Genomic DNA, 25,215 nt, shown 5'->3' with positions numbered 1-25,215 from the left:
AGTTTTGAGTAAAAAAAAAAGGCAGGATGAGACAATTGCCAAAAAAAAAAGTCAGGACAACAATTTAGGTAAAAAAAAGTCAGGATAAACTAAAAAAAAAAAAAGCAGGACCAAACAGAGTGAAAAATAAAAAGGAAGGACAGAGATTACAGCTAAAAAAAATGCAGGACAAAATTTTTCATCCTAGCCCGCCCCCCCCCTAAAAATCAAATGGTAGCTCCCTAAGGGCAGGTGTAAATAATTGCAGCGGGAGTAAACGTTTTAATATAGTATATATGTTATAACCAGTTCATATAGTGTTTGGACAATCAAAGCTTCATGTGTATTTTTGGCTAGAAATACATAATAAAATCAAATTAAAAGCTGAAGTCAATCTTCATGTTACAAATTTGGTTCTAAAATAGGTATAAGTAAACAACCCCTGATTCGGACCCGGTTAGACGGAGGTTTATAATGTGATACAAAATAATTTCTCGACATAGCTGTATATATAACTTTGTCTTTAAAGTAAAATATTTCGATAATGTATGTATCAAATGAAAGCATACGGATTAGGGGTCGCTATAAAAAAAAATCGCTGGAAGATTAGTTTGAGAGAAAAATATAATATAGTATGTTGAAACATTTCTTAATAAATTGTTCTCATAATTCAAATATTAGATTAACATATTTTAATTGCATTAACAGAGAAAGTAATTCATTTGCTAATCTCACTGACAATGACAAAGTTATATATATACTTAACCCATCAACACCAACACAAGTGAATAAACTAGGATCCTTTATAAAAAAAGTCAATGGAACCGAGGACAGGGGACCCTTTAATATTTACCTGAATTTGTGTATATATATTGAGTTACTTAGTTATTGTCTTTATTTGTTTTTGTTGTTGTTATATGTCACAAACTGTATAGTTTATATGGCAATAAAACTTTGAATTGATTTGTTCTGTTGCTCAAATCAGAACTTGTTTTCTTTATTACAAAACTTCCGAGAACCATTTTTTTTTGCTCTAATATTTTGCAGTTCTGCACATGTCAGGATAAACTATAGTTTTATTGTTTAGACATGAAACATATGATTTAATTTATTGTTTCACTTTCTGTAACGTATGGTCATTGAGAAGCTTAATATTCCCTAATGAACACAACGTCATTAAAACATTCTGTTGATTTTAAAGAGTTATCTCCCTGTAGTGTTAGGTACCACCTTAATTTATTGTTTCACTTTCTGTAACGTATGACAACAATTCAGGGGAGATAATTTGATTACTGAATGACCCGGATGTCCGGATCTGAGAATGGTCATTTTACTTCCGTCCTAACGATGCATGAAATATGAGCCACTGGACGTTTAACAACAAACAAACAATATATCAATCTGTAAGAGTTCTATTGGCATTGATCAGTTATATAAGCACTTACACCACATTTATATATGTTAATTTGTCTCTGTAAATTATGGCTGTCATACAACCATTGCACAATTACACTACATTTATATGTGTTCACTTGTCTCTAAAAGTTATCATTGTCATTGAACCATTACACACTTACACCATTATGAAAGTACCATAAGTGTTTTAATGTGCCTCTTTAATGCATTTCTTCTGAAAACAATTTTCATGTTGTTTGTCATAAGGGTAGATCCTATGTAGGTCACTTCTTCAAAATTATACATTATTTAAAACAAAAATAAGATTTTTCGAAAAAATCGCTAGGACATGGTCTCATGTATCTAGTATGTCAATTGCAACTCTCATTGGACTCACAACTACCTGCATACATCTCGTTTATGAATTTTATTTTATGTATGTATTCAAATGTGTTCCTCTAAGCTAACGTGATGACTTGGCCGTTTGCCATATACACCACAGTTATGTGGTTTGGCACCTGTATGAGTTCTCCTGTGTCTCTGTAAACTACCATGTTGACCAAACCCTTTACCACATACACCACATTCATGAGGTTTATCGCCTGTATGTATTCTCATGTGTCTCTGTAAAGTAATACGCTGACTAAACCTTTTACCACATACATTACAGTCATATGGTTTGTCACCGGTATGTGTTCTCATGTGATTTTGTAAGTCACCAAGCCGACTGAACCGTTTACCACATATATCACAGCCATGAGGTTTTTCACCTGTATGTGTTCTCGTGTGTCTCTGTAAATTGCCAAGCTCACTAAACTGTTTACCACATACATCACAGTCATGAGGTTTATCACCTGTATGTATTCTCATGTGAATTTTTAAACTACTAAGCCGAATAAACCGTTTACCACATACACCACAGCCATGAGGTTTATCACCTGTGTGTGTTCTGATGTGCATTTGTAAATCACTAAGCTGACTAAACCGGTTACCACATATATCACAGCCATGAGGTTTTTCACCTGTATGTGTTAGCATGTGTCTCTTTAAATTTCCAAGCTGACTAAACTGTTGTCCACATTCTGCACATTCATGAAGTATATTATCTATCTGTGTGTTTACATGTCTCTGTAAAGAACAATTGATTGTGACTAAATCCTCTTCTCCCTCTAACATCTTATTGGTAATTTTTTCTCCAGTATGTGTGTTCTTGTATAACTGTAAGGAACAAAGAAAAATAAAGAAAATATAAACTTTTTGACACCTTTCTGCAATTTACACATATAACATTCTTCCATACTATATACATCATGTACAAGAATTTCATATGATGTACTGCCTCATCGAAGTATACCTCACAACTTATTTGTTCAAAAGGAAAACAATGTTGGTATATATCAACCTACTTTACAAACTCTGAGTTCATGGTATTGAAAGCTGTACTTTGACCTATGATTGTTAACTTTTTATACATTGTCACTTTGATCATGTTGATTGAGAATTGTCACATCTCAGTGGCGGATCCAGAAATTTTCATAAGTGGGGGCCCACTGACTGACCTAAGAGGGGTCGCTCCAGTCACGCTTCAGTGATTCCCTATATAAGCGCAACCAATTTTTCCCCAAAAAAGGGGGGGGTCCAGGCACCCTGCCCCCCCCCCCCTAAATCCGCCTCTGCATCTACATGCATGCCACACATGTTCCGAGACCACTACTGTCGTCCCTTGATCTTGATTTTCGTTGTTCATAGTCCCTAGTGTTGACAGTGGGTTATTTGCCGTTAATTTTTATACCCCTTCCAAATTCATTTCTTCATGTTTAATGCCTCATATTGCAAGTTGGGGGTTAAATTATATTGTAAAAAAAATTGGGTCCCGAATTTTAAAAGAAAGCAGTGATTTGGTCCAGCTAAAAAAGGTTAAAAATTAGCACTTCGGAAGCTGTCAAAAGATTTCAAGACGCCCTAAACATAACATTGTCCATATTTTGAGTTAGAGCCGATGAAGTTTTCTGTAATTTTGATATAATTTGTCCCAAAAGTAGTACAGCACACTGTAAAAATTTCATTGAGAAAGCGCAGGTGGGATCTTTTTAATTTTGATTTATATTCTAAAAGAAATGCACAACGAAATAAGTGTGGTCTCGGACCACATTCTTATCCATGTTATCTATAATAGTAAATAGACTGTTGACTCAGAGATATGTCTAACCTGTCTGCATATTTTTTTTAGAAGAGACAATCTGATGGACTGTTAACAGCAACATTTCTAATTAATGTGAAGTTGCTGAACCATGAAGTAGGGATAGGACCTCAAGTTGAAGATAGTTCACTGTTGTCAAACTGATATGCTTCTTTATAGAAAATACCACAATAAATTCAGTTACTGGACCATGATTGACCTAGGTTGCAATCACACTGGAGGAGTGGAGTTGAATATCTATATACCTATAATGTGGCGGACAACTGACAGGAATTCTAGTCAAATCGTCACCGGGTATAGTCAAATCGGCACCTAATTTATTTGACACCTGGTTAAGTCGGCACCCGATATGTAGTTATTTCGGCACCAATGTTAGATATGTTTAATATATGTTATTTTTCAGTATTTTGAACCAAAAAAAAATAAACAAAGAAGGGATAATCCAAATATTGACTATTTACATTTTATCATCTTTGTGGGTGGGTGTGGGGTGTTTCTATCTCAGGGGTTCAACTTCCTATATACAAGGTGATAGGGATGTGCCCCTGGAATAGGTAAACTGTTCAAGCTTGAAAGTATGTGAATAGGTCAGGAAAACAATCAGATATATATGATAAGGCCACACTTAAAAATATTTTGGTTTGCCCAAACCCTACCCAAAGGTTGAGACAGTGGGTAGGTAGGTAGGCATTTTCTTTTTTTTTTCAAAAAAAAGAAATTGAAGTATCAGATGTTTATTAGTCTTCATGCCTATTTGATTAAAAAAAAACTTCTTCAAATCAGGACAATAAAAGAATTTGAGTAGGCAGCTTTTTTCTGGGTAGGTAGCGTTTGGGCAAACAAACCTATTATTTATTATGGCCTAACGTGAAGGGTGTGGTAACAGAAACACAGCTACACCCCTATCAATAGACCCCTTTCGAGTTCATCCGTCACCGGAAAAAACTCGTCAATTATACGCGCCTTTATGACGTCATTTACCAGATAGAGGGGGTCGTCTGTAGCCTTGCACTATTAACGTTCATCAAGCGTCTTAGTGATCGTTATTGTGCAGGATAAACTAGAAATAAGAATGGTTGTTCTGTAGGTACTTAATGACAATTCTCTAATGCCAGCAGTGCCGATTGTCAATTTTGAGAATTAAATTTGCCGAATTATTCGTACAATATAGAATTATAGTTTTCCAACCACTCGCTCAACATTGGAATGGAATTGACGACGCCCCTAAACGCACAAATGACGTCCAGAGTTTTTGACGGAAATGCATCGAACTCGAAAGTTGTCTTTAAAGTATTGAAGTGGCCCTGGGGTTTCTGTATGTATTTTTCGTTCAACATTATGTCTATTCAGGATATTGATCCTATTGGATATTCTTATGCATATTTTAACCAGTTGAACTTTTTAAGATTTTTTTGGAAAAGAAGGTTATTTTGAAATTCTTGGGAACAAACTGTCTATTGATTTGTGTAGATTTAGGACCACAAATCACAAGATCCCTATTGAACAGGGTAGATGGAACAATATACTAGTAGTTAAAAACAATAGAATTTGTCTTCTATGCAACAAAAATGATATTTGTGATGAATCGCATTATATATTAAAATGTAAATACTTTGAAGAAAACAGAAAACATTGTCTGTCACATTATTATTTAAAAAATGCAAATATTGTTAAATACAAACAGATTAAGACTTCAAAAACAAATCAAAATTTGGTTATATAATGTAAATTCATAAAGATTATTAACACAGGTGTATGTGATCCTGGCTAAAATGGACTTCATATATTGTCTTAGCAACTGTTTTGTTTGTTCTGTCTTGTTGTAAATATTGTAAATAATTGTCTTCTCTATATCTATGTATATGGTTTAATGAGAATAAAGATTTAAGATTGAATATTTTGCATTATTGTTTGTTTAATGCACGGATGGACAGACAAACAACGATAAACCTTACGGCTACAACGGGGACATGAACAAATTTATCACGTACATTACATTTAATGCTTATATCCAGTTTGTGTTTGTATGTGTCCTGTAGGTCAGTATTTTAATGCATGTTAAGTTCATGTATACCTAAATTATAAGGTTTATCACCAATAAATGTTCTATCATATCTTTAAGTTTATATTATCATCAAACCCACTACTAAATACATCATATTATATATGATTATTTCCAGTAAGTCAGTGTTTTAATGTGCCTCTTTAATGCATTTCTTCTGAAAACAATTTTCGTGTTGTTTGTCATAAGGGTAGATCCTCTGTAGTTCACTTCTTCAAAATTATACATTATTTAAAACAAAAATAAGATTTATCGCAAAAATCACTAGAGCATGTTCTCATGTATCTAGTATGTCAATTACAACTCTCACTGAACTCACAACTGCCTGCATATATCTCGTTTATGAGTTGTATTGCACGTATGTATTCATATGTGTCCCTCTAAGCTAACATGATGACTTAACCGTTTGCCATATACACCACAGTCATATGGTTTGGCACTTGTATGAGTTCTCATGTGACTCTGTAAACTACCATGTTGAGTAAACCCTTTACCACATACACCACATTCATGAGGTTTATCGCCTGTATGTATTCTCATGTGTCTCTGTAAAGTAATACGCTGAATAAACCTTTTACCACATACATTACAGTCATGAGGTTTGTCACCGGTATGTGTTCTCATGTGATTTTTAAAGTAACCAAGCCACCTGAACCGTTTACAACATAAGTCACAGTTATAAGGTTTATCACCTGTATGAGTTCTCATGTGACTCTGTAAACTACCATGTTGACTAAACCCTTTACCACATACACCACATTCATGAGGTTTCTCCCCTGTATGTGTTCTCATGTGAGTTTGTAAATTACCAAGGTGACGAAATCCTTTACCACATACATCACAGTCATAAGGTTTATCGCCTGTATGTATTCTCATGTGTCTCTGTAAAGTAATACGCTGAATAAACCTTTTACCACATACATTACAGTCATGAGGTTTGTCACCGGTATGTGTTCTCATGTGATTTTTTAAGTATCCAAGCTGACTGAACCGTTTACAACATAAGTCACAGTTATAAGGTTTATCACCTGTATGTATTCTCATGTGTATTTGTAAATTATCATGTCGACTAAACCGTTTACCACATACATCACAGTTATGAGGTTTATCGCCTGTATGTATTCTCATGTGTATTTGTAAACTATCATGTCGACTAAACCGTTTACCACATACATCACAGTTATGAGGTTTATCGCCTGTATGTATTCTCATGTGTATTTGTAAACTACCATGTCGACTAAACCGTTTACCACATACATCACAGTCATGAGGTTTATCCCCTGTATGTATTCTCATGTGTCTCTTTAAACCACCATGCTGACTAAACTGTTTACCACATACATCACAGTCATGAGATTTCTTCTCTGTATGTGTTCTCATGTGTCTCTTTAAACTACCATGCTGATTAAACTGTTTACCACATACATCACAGTCATGAGATTTCTTCTCTGTATGTGTTCTCATGTGTCTCTTTAAACTACCATGCTGATTAAACTGTTTACCACATACATCACAGTCATGAGATTTCTTCTCTGTATGTGTTCTCATGTGTCTCTTTAAACTACCATGCTGATTAAACTGTTTACCACATACATCACAGTCATGAGGTTTCTTCTCTGTATGTGTTCTCATGTGTCTCTTTAAACCACCATGCTGACCAAATCCTTTACCACATACATCACAGTCATGAGATTTATCACCAGTATGTGTTATCGTGTGTCTCTTTAAGTCATTGCATTGAACAGATTCTCTCGAACAAACATCACATTTTTGTAGTTTATCCCCAGTATGTGTTCTTTCATGTTTCTGTGGAGTATCGTCGAGAATAACTAAACCCTCTACACCATACATCATGTTGTTAAGGACTGTCTCCAGTTGAAACGTAGTAAAATAAAATAATAATATATTACGAAAAAATCAACTACTAGTATTGAATGACCAAATGTTTAAATGTTCACAACGGTCAAGCAGGTTCCGTTATCGTTTAGGTTTCGATGTGAACGTGAACTTAATTTTGACAGTATTTTTTTTTATAGTTTAATCATCCTTGTTCTGTACAATACTGTTTATTGCCTGCAGGCTACATGTTTGAGCTTAATTGAAATAATGGTCGCTTAAATGTTTGTCAGTGGTCACTTCTGTTGTTGTTTTATTTACAATACGTCAATTTGATCGAAGGTTACTTGTACGATTGTCAAAAATTATTGATTATATTAATTTAAAAAAAAACACTATTCCACAATTTCACTCGTCTAATCTCGGTCGATTTCGCACACATCTCAGTGTGTAATTTTAAATTCTCAGTGTGTAATTTCAAATTCTCAGTTTGTGTTTTCAGTTTATTTATTCTCAGTGTGTCTTTTTGAAATCTCAGTGTGTAATTTTCAATTCTCAGTGTGTGTTTTTAATTTTTGTAATCTCAGTGCGTCTTTATGAAATCTCAGTGTGTAATTTTTAATTCTCAGTGTATTTTTTGAAGTTTTTAAATCTCACTGTGTTTTGTTGTAATTCTCAGTGTGTAAATTTTTCGAAAAATGGTTTAAACATAGTTTTAACGAGAACGGCTTGCCATAGGATTCACTCGTCTATACTCGGTCGATTCCGGGCATCTATACAACTTTATAGAAGGAAAGTAGCGTATTCACTCGAGGATTGCCAATTGACGACAACTTGTCCAAATTGTCAAAGATGATTGTAAAATAAAATGTGTAGACTATCAATTAGGTGCATACTTGTCTTTGTGTATTTAGTTTAGCGTCTGTTCAATTTTCAGGGTTTTCCCATTGCTTTTTAAAAGATAAAGATCGAGGGACGAATGATACCAGAGGGACAGTCAAACTCATAAATCGAAAATAAACTGACAACGCCATGGCTAAAAATGAAAACGACAAACAGACAAACAATAGTACACATGAAACAACATAGAAAACTAAAGAATAAGCAACACGAACCCTAACAAAAACTAGGTGTGATCTCAGGTGCTCCAGAAGGGTAAGCAGATCTTGCTCCATAATGTGGCACACGTGGTGTTGCTAATTTATAGCAAAGCCGGTAAATAGTTTAATTCGGTAGGTCACATGCATGAAAGCGAAGGAGATTGTAGTTATGAAATTTGAAAAAAATAGGCAGGACAGGAGTTTTGAGTAAAAAAAAAAGGCAGGATGAGACAATTGCCAAAAAAAAAAAGTCAGGACAACAATTTAGGTAAAAAAAAGTCAGGATAAACTAAAAAAAAAAAAGCAGGACCAAACAGAGTGAAAAATAAAAAGGCAGGACAGAGATTACAGCTAAAAAAAAATGCAGGACAAAATTTTTCAATCTAGCCCCCCCCCCATAAAAATCAAATGGTAGCTCCCTAAGGGCAGGTGTAAATAATTGCAGCGGGAGTAAACGTTTTAATATAGTATATATGTTATAACCAGTTCATATAGTGTTTGGACAATCAAAGCTTCATGTGTATTTTTGGCTAGAAATACATAATAAAATCAAATTAAAAGCTGAAGTCAATCTTCATGTTACAAATTTGGTTCTAAAATAGGTATAAGTAAACAACCCCTGATTCGGACCCGGTTAGACGGAGGTTTATAATGTGATACAAAATAATTTCTCGACATAGCTGTATATATAACTTTGTCTTTAAAGTAAAATATTTCGATAATGTATGTATCAAATGAAAGCATACGGATTAGGGGTCGCTATAAAAAAAAATCGCTGGAAGATTAGTTTGAGAGAAAAATATAATATAGTATGTTGAAACATTTCTTAATAAATTGTTCTCATAATTCAAATATTAGATTAACATATTTTAATTGCATTAACAGAGAAAGTAATTCATTTGCTAATCTCACTGACAATGACAAAGTTATATATATACTTAACCCATCAACACCAACACAAGTGAATAAACTAGGATCCTTTATAAAAAAAGTCAATGGAACCGAGGACAGGGGACCCTTTAATATTTACCTGAATTTGTGTATATATATTGAGTTACTTAGTTATTGTCTTTATTTGTTTTTGTTGTTATATGTCACAAACTGTATAGTTTATATGGCAATAAAACTTTGAATTGATTTGTTCTGTTGCTCAAATCAGAACTTGTTTTCTTTATTACAAAACTTCCGAGAACCATTTTTTTGCTCTAATATTTTGCAGTTCTGCACATGTCAGGATAAACTATAGTTTGATTGTTTAGTCATGAAACATATGATTTAATTTATTGTTTCACTTTCTGTAACGTATGGTCATTGAGAAGCTTAATATTCCCTAATGAACACAACGTCATTAAAACATTCTGTTGATTTTAAAGAGTTATCTCCCTGTAGTGTTAGGTACCACCTTAATTTATTGTTTCACTTTCTGTAACGTATGACAACAATTCAGGGGAGATAATTTGATTACTGAATGACCCGGATGTCCGGATCTGAGAATGGTCATTTTACTTCCGTCCTAACGATGCATGAAATATGAGCCACTGGACGTTTAACAACAAACAAACAATATATCAATCTGTAAGAGTTCTGTTGTCATTGATCAGTTGTATAAGCACTTACACCACATTTATATATGTTAACTTGTCTCTGTAAATTATGGCTGTCATACAACCATTGCACACTTACACCACATTTATATGTGTTCACTTGTCTCTGGAAGTTATCATTGTCATTGAACCATTACACACTTACACCATTATGAAAGTACCATAAGTGTTTTAATGTGCCTCCTTAATGCATTTCTTCTGAAAACAATTTTCATGTTGTTTGTCATAAGGGTAGATCCTATGTAGGTCACTTCTTCAAAATTATACATTATTTAAAACAAAAATAAGATTTATCGCAAAAATCGCTAGGGCATGGTCTCATGTATCTAGTATGTCAATTGCAACTCTCATTGGACTCACAACTACCTGCATACATCTCGTTTATGAGTTTCATTTCATGTATAGTGTATGTATTCAAATGTGTCCCTCTAAGCTCACGTGATGACTTAGCCGTTTGCCATATACACCACAGTCATGTGGTTTGGCAACTGTATGAGTTCTCATGTGACTCTGTAAACTACCATGTTGACTAAACCCTTTACCACATACACCACATTCATGAGGTTTATCGCCTGTATGTATTCTCATGTGTCTCTGTAAAGTAATACGCTGAATAAATCCTTTACCACATACATTACAGTCATGAGGTTTGTCACCGGTATGTGTTCTCATGTGATTTTGTAAGTCACCAAGCCGACTGAACCGTTTACCACATATATCACAGCCATGAGGTTTTTCACCTGTATGTGTTCTCGTGTGTCTCTGTAAATTACCAAGCTCACTAAACCGTTTACCACATACATCACAGTCATGAGGTTTCTCCCCTGTATGTATTCTCATGTGAATTTTTAAACTACTAAGCTGAATAAACCGTTTACCACATACACCACAGCCATGAGGTTTATCACCTGTGTGTGTTCTGATGTGCATTTGTAAATCACTAAGCTGACTAAACCGGTTACCACATATATCACAGCCATGAGGTTTTTCACCTGTATGTGTTAGCATGTGTTTCTTTAAATTTCCAAGCTGACTAAACCGTTTACCACATTCTGCACATTCATGAAGTATATTATCTATCTGTGTGTTTACATGTCTCTGTAAAGAACAATTGATTGTGACTAAATCCTCTTCTCCCTCTAACATCTTACTGGTAATTTTTTCTCCAGTATGTGTGTTCTTGTATAACTGTAAGGAACAAAGAAAAATAAGGAAAATATAAACCTTTTGACACCTTTCTGCAATTTACACATATAACATTCTTCCATACTATATACATCATGTACAAGAATTTCATATGATGTACTGCCTCATCGAAGTATACCTCACAACTTATTTGTTCATAAGGAAAACAATGTTGGTTTATCTCAACCTACTTTACAAACTCTGAGTTCATGGTATTGAAAGCTGTACTTTGACCTATGATTGTTAACTTTTTATACATTGTCACTTTGATTGAGAATTGTCACATTGGCATGCATGCCACACATGGTCCGAGACCACTATTGTCGTCCCTTGATTTTCGTTGTTCATAGTCCATAGTGTTGACAGTGGGTTATTTGCCATTAATTTTTATACCCCTTCCAAATTCATTTCTTCATGTTTAATGCCTCAAATTGCAAGTAGGGGGGTGAAATTACACTGTAAAAAAATTTGGGTCCAGAATTTTAAAGGAAAGTAGTGATTTGGTCCAGCTGAAAAAGGTTAAAAATTAGCACTTCGGAAGCTGTCAAAAGATTTCAAGACGCCCTAAACATAAAATTGTCCATATTTTGAGTTAGAGCCGATGAAGTTTTCTGTAATTTTGATATAATTTGTTCCAAAAGTAGTACAGCACACTGTAAAAATTTCATTGAGAAAGCGCAGGTGGGATCTTTTTAATTTTCATTTATATTCTAAAAGAAATGCACAACGAAATAAGTGTGGTCTCGGACCACATTCTTATCCATGTTATCTATAGTAAATAGACTGTTGACTTAGAGATATGTCTAACCTGTCTGCATATTTTTTTTAGAAGAGACAATCTGAGGGACTGTTAACAGCAACATTTCTAATTAATGTGAAGTTGCTGAACCATATTTCAGTAAATATTAAGCCACACTAAAAACGTGTCTGGAAAAATAATGAAAAATAGTTCAATATCTGGAGAATGGGGCAACAGAGGACGATAGACCTCAAAATGTTCCGGTCACCTGTTCAAGTTTAAAAGTATGTGAATAGGGCAGGAAAACAATCAGATATATATGATAACGTGAAGGGTGTGGTAACAGAAACACAGCTACACCGTCACCGGAAAAAAACTCGTCAATTATACGCCCCTTTATGACGTCATTTACCTGATAGAGGGGGTCGTCTGTACACTTTCAATACTTAAATTTAATGTTAAAAGTGTTATTATAAATTATTATATACACGATAAAATTATGCTCACAACAAATTAGAAATCCTTCACATATATGCCGAACATATCAGGTTGGGTTTTTCAATATATGTCTTGTAAAAAACAAAGCCACACACACATACAAACACAAAATATGATATCTAAAAACTTTATTGAAACGGAAAAAAAATTGTCAATATAAAAAAGGTGCATTTGAATGGATTACTCAAAATATTAAAGAAACAATAAACATGCATGTTATGAATGTACATGCTGCGTTGTGAATGTTTAACAAATACCTGCACTGGAAAATAACATTAGTCAGGGGTAATCCGTAATATATGCTATTACCAGCTAAGGACTTATATCTCCTTCACCTTCAGCTCAGGGGATATAAACTCTAAGCCGGGAATGTCACAGTATATACCCTGTCTGAGACCTCAGGGATGATTCCACTATATAGTTTAGGGCCGCTTGGCGGCCCTGAAATCGGCTAGCGGCCCCAATTTATGAAAATAAAATAAAAATCGGTATTTTCGAAAAAGTTTAGGACTTTGTCTCACATGTCTCACTGAATACGACAATGGACCAGTTAAATTTTAAATCCATTTTAATCAAGGTAAACTTATAAAGATGACCTGTTGAAAAAATACCAAATGGATGATTTTTTCATTGGTTTATATATAGCAAGCCATTTTGCTATTTCATTTAATTTCAAGATATCTTGTATAGTTTATATATTATATGAAATATCTTACAGATTAAATAAGATATCTTATAAAGTTTATAAAATTTGAAATTTTTAAAATATAAGAGATATCTAATAGTTGATATAACATATCTTATAGATTATATAAGATATCTTATAAACTATATGAGATATCTTATTAACTATATAAGATATTTTATAAACTATATGTATTGTTTTTAAGATATATCTTATATGAAAGATATCTTATTAACCATATAAGATATTTTATAAACTATATGTATTGTTTATAAGATATCTTATATGAAAGATATCTTAATAACTTTAGGAGATATCTTTAAAAGTAAATGATATATCTTATAAAATTTAAGTTTATAAGATATCTTATATAATTTTCTTTATAAGATATCTTATATAATTTTCTTTATAAGATATCCAATAAACTATATAAGATATCTTAGAAACTATATGAGATGTCTTTTCAACTATATACATGTATATAAGATATCTTGTAAATTATAAAAGATATCTTGTAAATTAGATATTTATAAGATATTTCATATACTTTCAGAGATCTCTAATAAACATGAGATATTCAGGGATGATTCCAGGTGTTTTCAAATGGGTCCCTTGAACATCAAATTGGGAATTTTTATTCTAATTGGGAATTTTTTAATCATAAAATCTAAGACGAAATAACATTATTTTCCTGAAAAACGGAAAATGTATATTATTAAGTTTAACCTGTACACTGATGTTCATGTAAGTTGTAACATTTTAAATAATTCTGGATGGGCTACTGTTATTACATGAATATCATTGAACATGATGCACTAGTCTATCATCTGGTGCAGGAAAATTGGTACCGTTAATTTTAATACTACCACTGGGTCGATGCCTCGGCTGGTGGTCTATTAATCCCCCAGGGTATCACCACCCCAGTAGCCAGTACTTCGGTACTGGCATGAAAATACGGATTGTTTGTGTTATTAAAATTTACTGTTACAAAATGATAGAAATTATTATAAATTAAGGAATGTATCTCCCTCATGCAAAGCTCTGATTCTTTTCACGGATTTGGCTATACTTTTTGGACCTTTTGGATTATAGCTCTTCATCTTTTATATAAGCTTTGGATTTCAAATATTTTGGCCACGAGCATCACTGAAGAGACATGTATTGTCGAAATGCGCATCTGGTGCAGGAAAATTGGTACCGTTAATTTTATTAGCTATAGTTACCTAGGTCTATTAAAAGAAACATATATTTCAGCTAACATAAACCACTGAAAAAAATCATTCATCGGGTATTTTTTCAACAGCAGGTCATCTCTATAAATTTACCTTAATTCAAATGGATTTCAAATTGAACTGGTCAATTGTCGAATTCAGAAAAGCAATTACAAAAGTTCATATACTTAATTGATAAGATATTTAAAGCATTGAACCAGTGTTCTTTAAAATTATTTGGATCATCTTCAAAACTTTTGAAATAGTTCAATAATGATGACATCGTGTTTCATGAATGGTCTATCATCAACATTATTTTCAAAAAACGCTCAAACTTTTGTCTTTTGAGGAAATAATTTCTTTTACAAAACAAGTTTTCATCATATTATATAACCGGCTCTGCTGGGCGATCTGCTTTTACGAGATCGGCGTCCATTAAACCTTATCCATCAATGTTATATCAAAATTTGAATTTGCTCTCTGCCGAGGTCTGCTTTGACACCCATTTTTATCAACCTGCTGGGCGATCTGCTTTTACAAGAACCAATACTCCCATAATGTATTAATCCGTTGTATTCGGCTGCTAAAATTGTTTCCCACATGTTGACATAATTAAATCGTTGTTACTAAGATGCGATCGTAAACAGCATTCTCATCCGAATTTTAAAACGTTTTGACAACAAACTATGAAAAATTATAGTTGCCTTAATCTGTGACAGAAACTTTTCCGGAAATATCGATTTTTATTTTATTTTCCTGAATTGGGAATTCATTTTCATGTACATTTTTTTGGGGCCGCTGGCCAATTTAAGGGCCGCTCAGCGGCCCTAATCTACATAGTGGAATCATCCCTGAATATTTTATATAATATTTAAGATATCTCATATGATATATAAGACATCTTATGTAAATGAAACTATAGAAGATATCTTATATATTAAATGGGATATCTTATATATTACACGAGATATCTTGACATTTGATTAAATAGTAAAACAGCTTGCCATAGATTTATGTTAGCTGGTATATTATGTTTATGTATATGTAATATGCTTAGGTTACTTCGAAGTAAGGCGTTGAAGAAAAAAAATATAATAGCCTTTCAAGACGTAATAATCATTTGGACTAGTGCATCATGTGCAGTGATATTCATGTAATACCACTTCCCTGGTCCCAATCCAATAACTTTCAAGTAATCTGGTGATCATATCTATGAGGTCAGAATCATATATATCATAATCAGTAGCCCATCCATAATTATTCAAAATGTTACAACTTCTTAAATCAGTGTAGTCTAAGAGGTTAAACTTAATATACATTTTCCGTTTTTACAAGAAAATGATATGATTTCGTCTTAGATTTTATGCATAAAAGATTCCCAATTGGGATTAAAATTCCCAATTTGATGTTCAAGGGACCCATTTGAAAACACCTGGAATCCTCCCTGCTGAAAGGCTATTATATATTTTTCTTTGACGCGTCGAAGTAAGGCGTCAAAGAAAAAAATTATAATAGCCTTTCAAGACGTCATAATTATTTGGACTAAGGATAAACTAGAAATAATGGTTGTTCTGTAGGTACTTAATGACAATTCCCTAATGACATCAATGCTGATTGTCAATTTTGAGAATTCAATTTGTCGTATAATTCGTACAATATAGAATTATAGTTTTCCAACCACTCGCTCAACATTGGAATGGAAGTGACGACGCCCCTAAACGCACAAATGACGTTCACTAAAACCAGAGTTTTTGATGGAAATGCATCGACCTCGAAAGTTGTCTATTACCAACCAAACTTTTATACGTCATGTACGTTGGTCATAATTATTTAGACTATAAATATAACCATAGTCCAAATAATAATGACGTCTGGTAAGGCTGTTTTAAATTTTTTTACGTAGGAACGCGTCCCAGAACAAAAATAAATAGCCTTACCATGCCATGACTTGAAACACAACATGTTATTTACCGTCTTACATGACAAATTTCAGTCTGAACAAACAGATAACAGCGCGCTAGCCTCTTCATAGTTTTCACGTTATGAACAGAATTAGGCCTACCCATATATTTGTCACTTCAGTTTGTAAAAAGTATAATTAAAGATAAATCATCATCTAATTCTTCTCACCATAAACTTACTTTGTTTTTGAAGGGAGAATATATAAGTTGTGGGGAAGAGACCAACGTTATCTTCTTCAATGTGTATTTCCTTCCACTGCTATGGGACACCTCCTCAATGGATACGAATCGCCGTTTTCAATAGGTGCACTCCTAAATTGACTAGTGTCTGAGTCTATGCAGGAAAATATATATGTTAGATATACTGTTCCCAGGTCTATGTAATAATAATGTACATTAAACATTTGTGAAACATTGCGTCTTCGATATACTGTTCCAACTTAGAAAGAAAGACAATTAACAAAAAACAAGATAAAATAAAAATAAAAACTGTTACCGTGTAGCTTAGCCGGAAGAAGACAAAGGAAAATTCACTCTTCGTATATAAATGTCACAGTGAATTTGTATAAACAGTAATTATATAGAATCCCTAAAACTATCAGGGATTATGTAGAATCACTAGTTAGTTTAGGGATTATATATAATCACTAAAATTTTCCGGGATTATATAGATACTAGAAAAAACCATCAGGGATTATACATAATAACTGAAATGAAGAATTAGTTTTATCTGGGACTATTTTATTAACTAACTAGTGTGATAGTCCCAGGTTTTATTTATAAAGAAATTGCCAGAATACGGTAAAATTATTTTTTATATTAAATCATATCAAAACATCCTACTAAACATAAATGTAAAATGTTAAGCCCAATAGATGTAATATATGAAAATGATAACCTCAAAACATTAAAATGCATCAACTCTAGCACATTTCCCTGCTTTTCTACAGGCACATCTTTTTGATTCTATTTGATTCACATCTGCTTTTACCAAAACATCCACATTTAAAAAAAACTTGTTCTTCACATATCAAATTAGATTTTGGTGACGCATCTAAAAGAAATTCACAAATATTTGAAGGTACTAAAAAAGGAAATCAGCAACCTCAAACAGAATTCTTGTATAAGTAAAGTCACAAAAATACTGAACTCCGAGGAAAATTCAAAAAGGAGAAATAATGGATTAAACCTGGTTTCAAAGCTAGCTTAACCTCTCACTTGTATGACAGTGACATAAAATTCCATTATATTCACAACGATGTGTGAACAAAACAAAAAGTCATTATAGGTAAAAATGTCAAAAAGGGGGCACGGTACAGCAGTCAACCGTGTGTTTTAAAAATCCTGTGCAGGATACCACGTTGTGTGGTCAATATTTTGCGACATATATTGTAAATCCTTTTATGAGAGGTACATTTCAAATGATAAACCATATCTTATGCACAAATATATTTGTCTTTCTTTGGGGGTTGAGTTGGGGTGTCCGCACTTGATCAAAACAGTAGTATACCCACTGTGAGTATACCAACTTGACGAGACGACAAATATTATAAAATGTAAATATGATATGATACTTTTGTTTCTGTATATCTAGTTTAAACTAGTTTTCACTACTTTTGATATAGATCTACAAAATCCCTGATTATACAAACTCACTGTAACGTATATATGATAACCCGAATAATCCAGTCAATATATTACGATCACTCCTCGAGAACAGTAGTGAATAGAGGGCGCTGATTTATTCGAGTTATTATTTATAAGAGAATCAAGTAAGTTGATAAAACAAAACCGGTGGCATACTGATTAAAAGTTATTTCTAAACGATAATTGTATATCTTAAGGAGATTTTCCGGGTCACCAATTTTCTGAGTGTTCCGAAAATTTCTTAACATGCTATACTTTCCCAAACAATGCGTATTTTTAAACTCCTAAGTTATCGAACACACCGGTCTGCTCTTGTCACATGAACATACATTGTACAATTGTTATATATGATCATTATGTATGGTCGAAGTATGTTTCTGTGTGTAAGAGAGTTGTTAAGAGACGTAATGTTGAAAGTCTTTAACATGAAGGTTTTACCACAAATATCACATAAGCTTAACATTATCAATGTTTTATGATAATGAGGTCATGGTCAGATAAGGCAGCAACCATTTGATTTTCGGGGGGGGGGGGGGGGGGGGCTATGGTTTATTTTTGGAAAAAAAAGTTTGTTTCCAGTTTTTGGAGAAAAAAATAATTTGTTTTTGATTCTGAGAAAAAAAATTGTTTGTTTCACCCTCAGCTGCCACTATATGTAATGCTAAAATTGAAAGAAAAAAATTGCTTTCGACTTGTCGCGAAAAAAATAGATTGTTTTTCGCCACAGGCGAAAAAACAAATTTGTCCAGAAAAACTAGAGGCTCTAAAGAGCCTGTGTCGCTCACCTTGGTCTATGTGAATATTAAACAAAGGAAGCAGATTGAAAATTGACTACAAAGGTCAATAACTCCTACAGGGGTCAATTGACGATTTCGTTCATGTTGACTTATTTGTAGATCTTACTTTGCTGAACATTATTGCTGTTTACAGTTTACCTATATCTATAATAATATTCAATATAAAACAGCAAAATTTCCTTAAAATTACCAATTCAGGGGCCGCAACCCAAAAACAGGTTGTCCAATTCATCTGAAAATTTCAGGGCAGATAGATCTTGACCTGATTAACAATTTTACTTCATGTCAGATTTTCTCTAAATTATTTGGTTTTTGAGTTATAAGCCAAAAACTGCATTTTACCCCTATGTTCTATTTTTAGCCGTGGCGGCCATCTTGGTTTGATGGCCAGGTCACCGGACACATTTTTTAAACAAGAAACCCCAAAGATGATTGTGGCCAAGTTTGGATCAATTTGGCACAGCAGTTTCAGAGAAGAAGATTTTAGTAAAAGATATATAAAATTTACGAAAAATGGTTAAAAATTGACTTTAAAGGGCAATAACTCCTAAAGAGGTCAACTGACCATTTTGGTCATGTTGACTTATTTGTAAATCTGACCTTGCTGAACATTATTGCTGTTTACAGTTTACCTATATCTATAATAATATTCAATATAATAACCAAAAACAGCAAAATTTCCTTAAAATTACCAATTCAGGGGCCGCAACCCAAAAACAGGTTGTCCAATTCATCTGAAAATTTCAGGGCAGATAGATCTTCACCTGATTAACAATTTTACCCATGTCAGATTTGCTCTAAATGCTTTGGTTTTTGAGTTATAAGCCAAAAACTGCATTTTACCCCTATGTTCTATTTATAGCCATGGCGGTCATCTTGGTTAGTTGGCGGGGTCACCGGACACAATTTTTAAACTAGATACCCCAATGATGATTGTGGCCAAGTTTCAAATAATTTGGCCCAGCAGTTTCAGAGGAGAAGATTTTTCTAAAAGATTACTAAGATTTACGAAAAATGGTTAAAAATTGACTATAAAGGGCAATAACTCCTAAAGTGGTCAACTGATCATTTTGGTCATGTTGACTTATTTGTAGATCTTACTTTGCTGAACATTATTGCTTTTTACAGTTTATCTCTATCTGAAATAATATTCAAGATAATAACCAAAAACAACAAAATTTCCTTAAAATTACCAATTCAGGGGCAGCAACCTAACAACGGAATGTCAGATTCATCTGAAAATTTCAGGGCAGATAGATCTTAACCTGATTAACAATATTACCCCATGTCAGATTTGCCCTAAATGCTTTGGTTTTTGAGTTATAAGCCAAAAACTGCATTTTACCCCTATGTTCTATTTATAGCCATGGCGGCCATCTTGGTTAGTTGGCGGGGTCACCGGACACAATTTTTAAACTAGATACCCCAATGATGATTGTGGCCAAGTTTGGTTAAATTTGGCCCAGTAGTTTCAGAGGAGAAGATTTTTGTAAAAGTTAACGCCGGACGCAGGACGACGACGGACGACGACGACGACGGACGCCGGACGCCAAGTGATGAGAAAAGCTCACTTGGCCCTTCGGGCCAGGTGAGCTAAAAACCATAGCCCCCCCCCCCCAGAAAATCAAATGGTTGCTGCCTAACACAGACAAGGCAGACGTGTAAACCTTACAATCCTTCAATACGTCAAATATAGTTGACATGTTGCTGATACTGTTAAAGTATCTGATAGACTGACAAAATTACCAAAATGTATCGTTTACCAATGAAAATGAGGTCATTAATGTCAGATAATACATGCCAGACAGACATGTTCACCCTTACAATTATTTCATTCCCCATATACAGCTGATCTATTACTACAAGAATTTGAAAAAAAGATCGTAACACAAAAACATCCGCTAATGAACCATGAGAATGAGATCAAGGTCAGAAGATACTGCCTAGAACTTCATGTATATACTTATTGTATACACTGAACATAGTTTATCTAATACTAATAGTACTTGAAAAACTGACAAAATCCTAAAATTGACCAAAGAATCATGAGAATGGGGTCAAGGTCATGTGATACTGGCAAGAAATGCATGTAAACCATACAATCATTCAATACACCATATACATGATATATAGTTGACTTGTTGATTATAGTATCTAATGAGGGGGGGCAAGGGGTTTAACTGTTATGGGGCAATTTAATTCTTTGTTATCTGTTATTTTGAAAATATGTTTGCTGTTAGCTGTTATTGTCTTATTCTTTGTTAGCTGTTATTGGGCTTTTAGTTTTTTTGTTATCTGTTATTGTGATAATGTATTTGCTGTTAACTGTTATTGAAAATTGGAATGTTAGCAACTTTTTTTGACAGTCAATATTCGGTATAAATTGAAGATCATTGGACATTGGGGTCTACCACTACTAATATGTTTGTCCCGTTTCAGAGAAGGATTCGATTAACATTTACCCATCACAGAAGTGAGGTCCAGGCCAATTCAAGTATATCTAATGATTATCCTTTGTAATAAATTCCATTTTTTTATGAATGTGTATTTAGAATTATCTTAATTTTTTGTATGAGAATAATGTTCTTTGTTTCCCGTACGAACATAATAAATAAAACAATTCTTAATATGACAAAAAGGAAAACATATGGCCAGGAATATCTGACAAGGATCTCAATTAAGGACTAGGTCCTAACAACCAGTTAACCTTTTATATAATATGGTACATAGACTCAGATCTGTGATTCTTTTCAAAGCAGAACCAAATGCATTGTACAATGAAAGTTCCAATCATGTACTTGGGTCCGAAGCTGCACATAACTCATTACAAAGATTTCTTTCGTTTCAAGCCATTGTATACATACTAAACTATGTATTCTACTTACTAGTACACTTGGTACAATGTACAATCAAAAACCTCAGCTGATAAAAAATTGTTCAAATAAGGCCTTTGAAAATAGTGGAATAAATTGCTTTTGGAGTGTCAAAATTCGTTCGAAGTACTTGATAAATTGCATGCTTATAATTGGTGCTTTTGATTTTGCTACCCTATATACCACTTTGCCTCATAGTCTTATTAAGAAAAATTCACACACCTCATTAAATGGTCATTTAGAAAAAGTCAGAATATTCAAACTCTTTTAGGTCATTTTTTTTATTAGCAACAAAGGGAGCTTCAGTCAATATATATAAGCAATACACCAACTGATGATGAACCAAATGAGAACTGATGAAAGCATTTTTGAGTTATTTTTGAAAACTAGAAAATATCACCTTTTTCTAATGAATAAAATCCCTCAACTCAATAACATAAAATCTAAATTTAATAAAAATCAAATGGAGTTTACAACAATAGATATAAACATTTCAGCAAAGTTTCATGAGAACTGCTGAAAACATTTTTGTGTTAATGTCTGAAAACTGGAAAATCCCCCCTTTTTAATTAATAAAACCCGTTAACTTGGAAACTTCAAATCTAAAATTTATAAAAATTGAAAGTGACCTCATGTTAATAGATATAAACAATTCACCAAAATTCCTTGCTTTGTGAAAGCATTTTTGAGATATTATCAGAAAACTGAAACAAACACCAATTTTATTGAATAAAAACCCATTACCTAGAAACTTAAAATCTAAAATTTATAAAATAAAACAAAAAAAACAGGGAGCTCAGGTCAATAGATTTAAACAATTTTCCAAAGTTTAATGCAAATTGGTTAAAGAGTTTTTTAGTTAATGTCCGACATGTTGATAACAGACGGACAACAGTATACCATAATACGTTCCGTAAACGAGCGTATAAAAAATATTATAATATATTGAGCAGTAATTTAAACACATTCTACAGTAGATACATAAATTAATACTTAAAACATAGTCATAGAAAATGGAATGCATTACAAAGGATTATATCCGTAATAACAAGGACGTATATATGTTAGTTATACGTCCTTGGTAATAAGAAATACTGATTTGTCAAAGACCGAATTATTTTAATATTTCATTTACTGTTATCTGTTTTTGTCCATTTTAATTCCTTGTTATCTGTTATGAGCCAAATCCATTTGCTGTTTTGCTGTTATTGGGACCCCCCTTGCCCCCCCTCTCTAATAGACTGACAAAATTACGAAAATTATTTATTGATCAATCAATGGACATGAAAATGAGTTCAAGGTCAGATAATGCCTGCCAAACAGGTATGCACACCTTACAGTCATTCAGTACACCATTTTTAGTTGAATTGTTGCTTATCGTACTTAAAAAAAAGACCAAAATACAAAAAAACTAAATATACACTGACCAATGAATTATGAAAATAAGGTCAGTTTCAGATGAAACCCGCTAGAGTAGACTGCCATTTACCTATTACAGTATTTCCATACACTGCATATATAGTTCGACTGCTTACAGTATTTGAGAAAATGACCTAATCACGTAACTTCAACCTTGATCACTGGTCAGTTCCTGACATGACTGAACCATGAAAATGTGACCATAATTATGACAGACGGAATCTTCGTAAGATATGAAGCATTCAGGTCTTCTACCATCTGAAATATAAAGCTCTATTCAAATAGTTAAGAGTGCCGCCTGATAGTAATACATATGTCATTCCTGTATACTGCGACATTCGACCAAAATGGACTTCGTACTGATGAACATGATGAAATTGACGAAACATTCACTGGTCAATCAATTTATGCTATTACATAGTAAAATACCGGGACGACATCTCATACACTTAAAAAATAAATAAATAACAATAGCATTAATTCTTTATTTTATTTAAAGAGCTAGGCTAAACAATTATATATTTTACAAAATATATATCTCTCCTGAGACCACACACACATCACAATACAATCAAAAACAGATATTTACAAAAAGTTTATTTACAGTCAAGTATTCTATTATTCTAGATAAATGAAATATATTTGATTTTCTAATCATGCTAATATGGGTCTCATATACGTATGTAAATTGTGATTAGATAATTTACATACATAGGCCAATTAAAATTAATTGATAGATTTTCATCCCCGCCCGCCCCTCTGAAATCGCCCCGCCCCGAATTTTTTTATTTTATAAAATTTACGATTTCCGGATTTTGTTCATTACCGTTACCGGTAACCGTTAAAATTTCGTTTCATTCAATGCTTCCTGTTTCAAATTTCGGTTTTGTACTTCGAGTAATCTAACCAAAATGATTAAGTCTACCTTTCCGCTGTTCTATGATGACAACATCATCTTCCGAGAGTAAAGATTGATAACGAGAATGACATGAAATATTGGTGTTACGAGAAAAACGCTGTTTCCAAGACTGCAAATCGCGGTATGTCACAAATTTCTGTGATTAGAAAACTGCGGACTTTTTTTATTTATGCAATGACTTTGTCTCAGGAAATTTAAACTGTAAATGATACCCAAAGCACAAGATTCGTGGAAACCATTGATACAGAAAACATGACTGAATTATAGATATTGAAACACAAGCACGAACTTGTCAGATTTATGACCGTTTATTATTATTTAAAAAGTCGACTAACACACGCATTTTATTTATGCAAGCCCTTTGATTTTACCCATGGCTGTCTTTTTATGTTGACAAACAGCAAATGTCACAATACAGCCAAAAAGACTCATTAAACAACAACTTTTTTTTAATTATTAAGTTCATGTTTTACATGATAATTATATTTTCATCTTGCATATAAAGTACCAACCCTATTATTTTCAACCACGGGGGTGGTCTCAACATAGGATTTTGGGTACAGGTGTGCAGCTAGGATTTAACCCCCCCCATTCATATATTGAATAATTGTGAAATCCCTACCTATACATATATTTCACAGCGAAATCATAACCCATTCATATATTTATCAGCTCAAATAGTACCTATATCGGTCAATTACTACCTATTGATATATTTCCTCGGTAAAATTGCACCCCATTGATATATTTGACAGATCAAAAAAGGGACCCATTCCAGCGGCACATATGTATATACCTTTATATAGGAAGAGACCCCCCCGTGTTTTCAACACTCTCTGAGCTTTCATTTTATTCTGTACTCATAATAATTGTGTTGCATACCAATGCATTTGCTTCATTTTATGGTAATACAAACCATTGTTTAGAAACCCAAATACATTTTGTGTAGGTAGTCTAACTGAAGAGAGTATTTCTCACACGTTTTTGTTGTTTAAAAGTTTTTAAAGCCGCAATTAGATATATTTATTTAAGGATTTGAAATATTATGTAAGATTCCTCATACTTGTGTATACATGATATAAGCTTATTATTACACTTGCATATA

At 33.2% G+C, this 25,215-nt stretch overlaps 3 protein-coding genes across 3 annotated transcripts; all 3 read right to left on the bottom strand.

The window, feature by feature from the left end:
• Positions 1-246: 246 nt before the first annotated feature.
• On the bottom strand, positions 247-2,590 carry LOC143051706 (uncharacterized). The gene has a single exon (XM_076224620.1). The coding sequence runs from the start codon at positions 2,548-2,550 to the stop codon at positions 1,819-1,821; it is 732 nt and encodes a 243-aa protein (XP_076080735.1). The 5' UTR covers positions 2,551-2,590; the 3' UTR covers positions 247-1,818.
• A 2,885-nt stretch (positions 2,591-5,475) lies between these two features.
• LOC143051682 (uncharacterized) lies at positions 5,476-7,773 on the bottom strand. Its single transcript, XM_076224591.1, has one exon. The coding sequence runs from the start codon at positions 7,488-7,490 to the stop codon at positions 6,003-6,005; it is 1,488 nt and encodes a 495-aa protein (XP_076080706.1). The 5' UTR covers positions 7,491-7,773; the 3' UTR covers positions 5,476-6,002.
• A 2,367-nt stretch (positions 7,774-10,140) lies between these two features.
• LOC143051705 (uncharacterized) lies at positions 10,141-16,642 on the bottom strand. Its single transcript, XM_076224619.1, has 2 exons — positions 16,557-16,642; positions 10,141-11,364 (listed from the first exon to the last, which is right to left on the bottom strand). The coding sequence occupies exon 2, from the start codon at positions 11,320-11,322 to the stop codon at positions 10,591-10,593; it is 732 nt and encodes a 243-aa protein (XP_076080734.1). The 5' UTR covers positions 11,323-11,364; positions 16,557-16,642; the 3' UTR covers positions 10,141-10,590.
• Between the last annotated feature and the right edge of the window lie 8,573 nt (positions 16,643-25,215).

This window comes from Mytilus galloprovincialis, chromosome 11 (assembly GCF_965363235.1).
Source record: "Mytilus galloprovincialis chromosome 11, xbMytGall1.hap1.1, whole genome shotgun sequence".
NCBI lineage: Eukaryota > Metazoa > Mollusca > Bivalvia > Mytilida > Mytilidae > Mytilus > Mytilus galloprovincialis.
Note: the sequence above shows the minus strand (reverse complement) of the source record. Positions and strands in the feature narration are given on the sequence as shown.

Excerpts from the sequence above, each read along its gene's own strand:
- LOC143051706 (XM_076224620.1), bottom strand. The coding sequence starts at position 2,550 with ATGTTAGAGGGAGAAGAGGATTTAGTCACAATCAATTGTTCTTTACAG.
- LOC143051682 (XM_076224591.1), bottom strand. The coding sequence starts at position 7,490 with ATGATGTATGGTGTAGAGGGTTTAGTTATTCTCGACGATACTCCACAG.
- LOC143051705 (XM_076224619.1), bottom strand. The coding sequence starts at position 11,322 with ATGTTAGAGGGAGAAGAGGATTTAGTCACAATCAATTGTTCTTTACAG.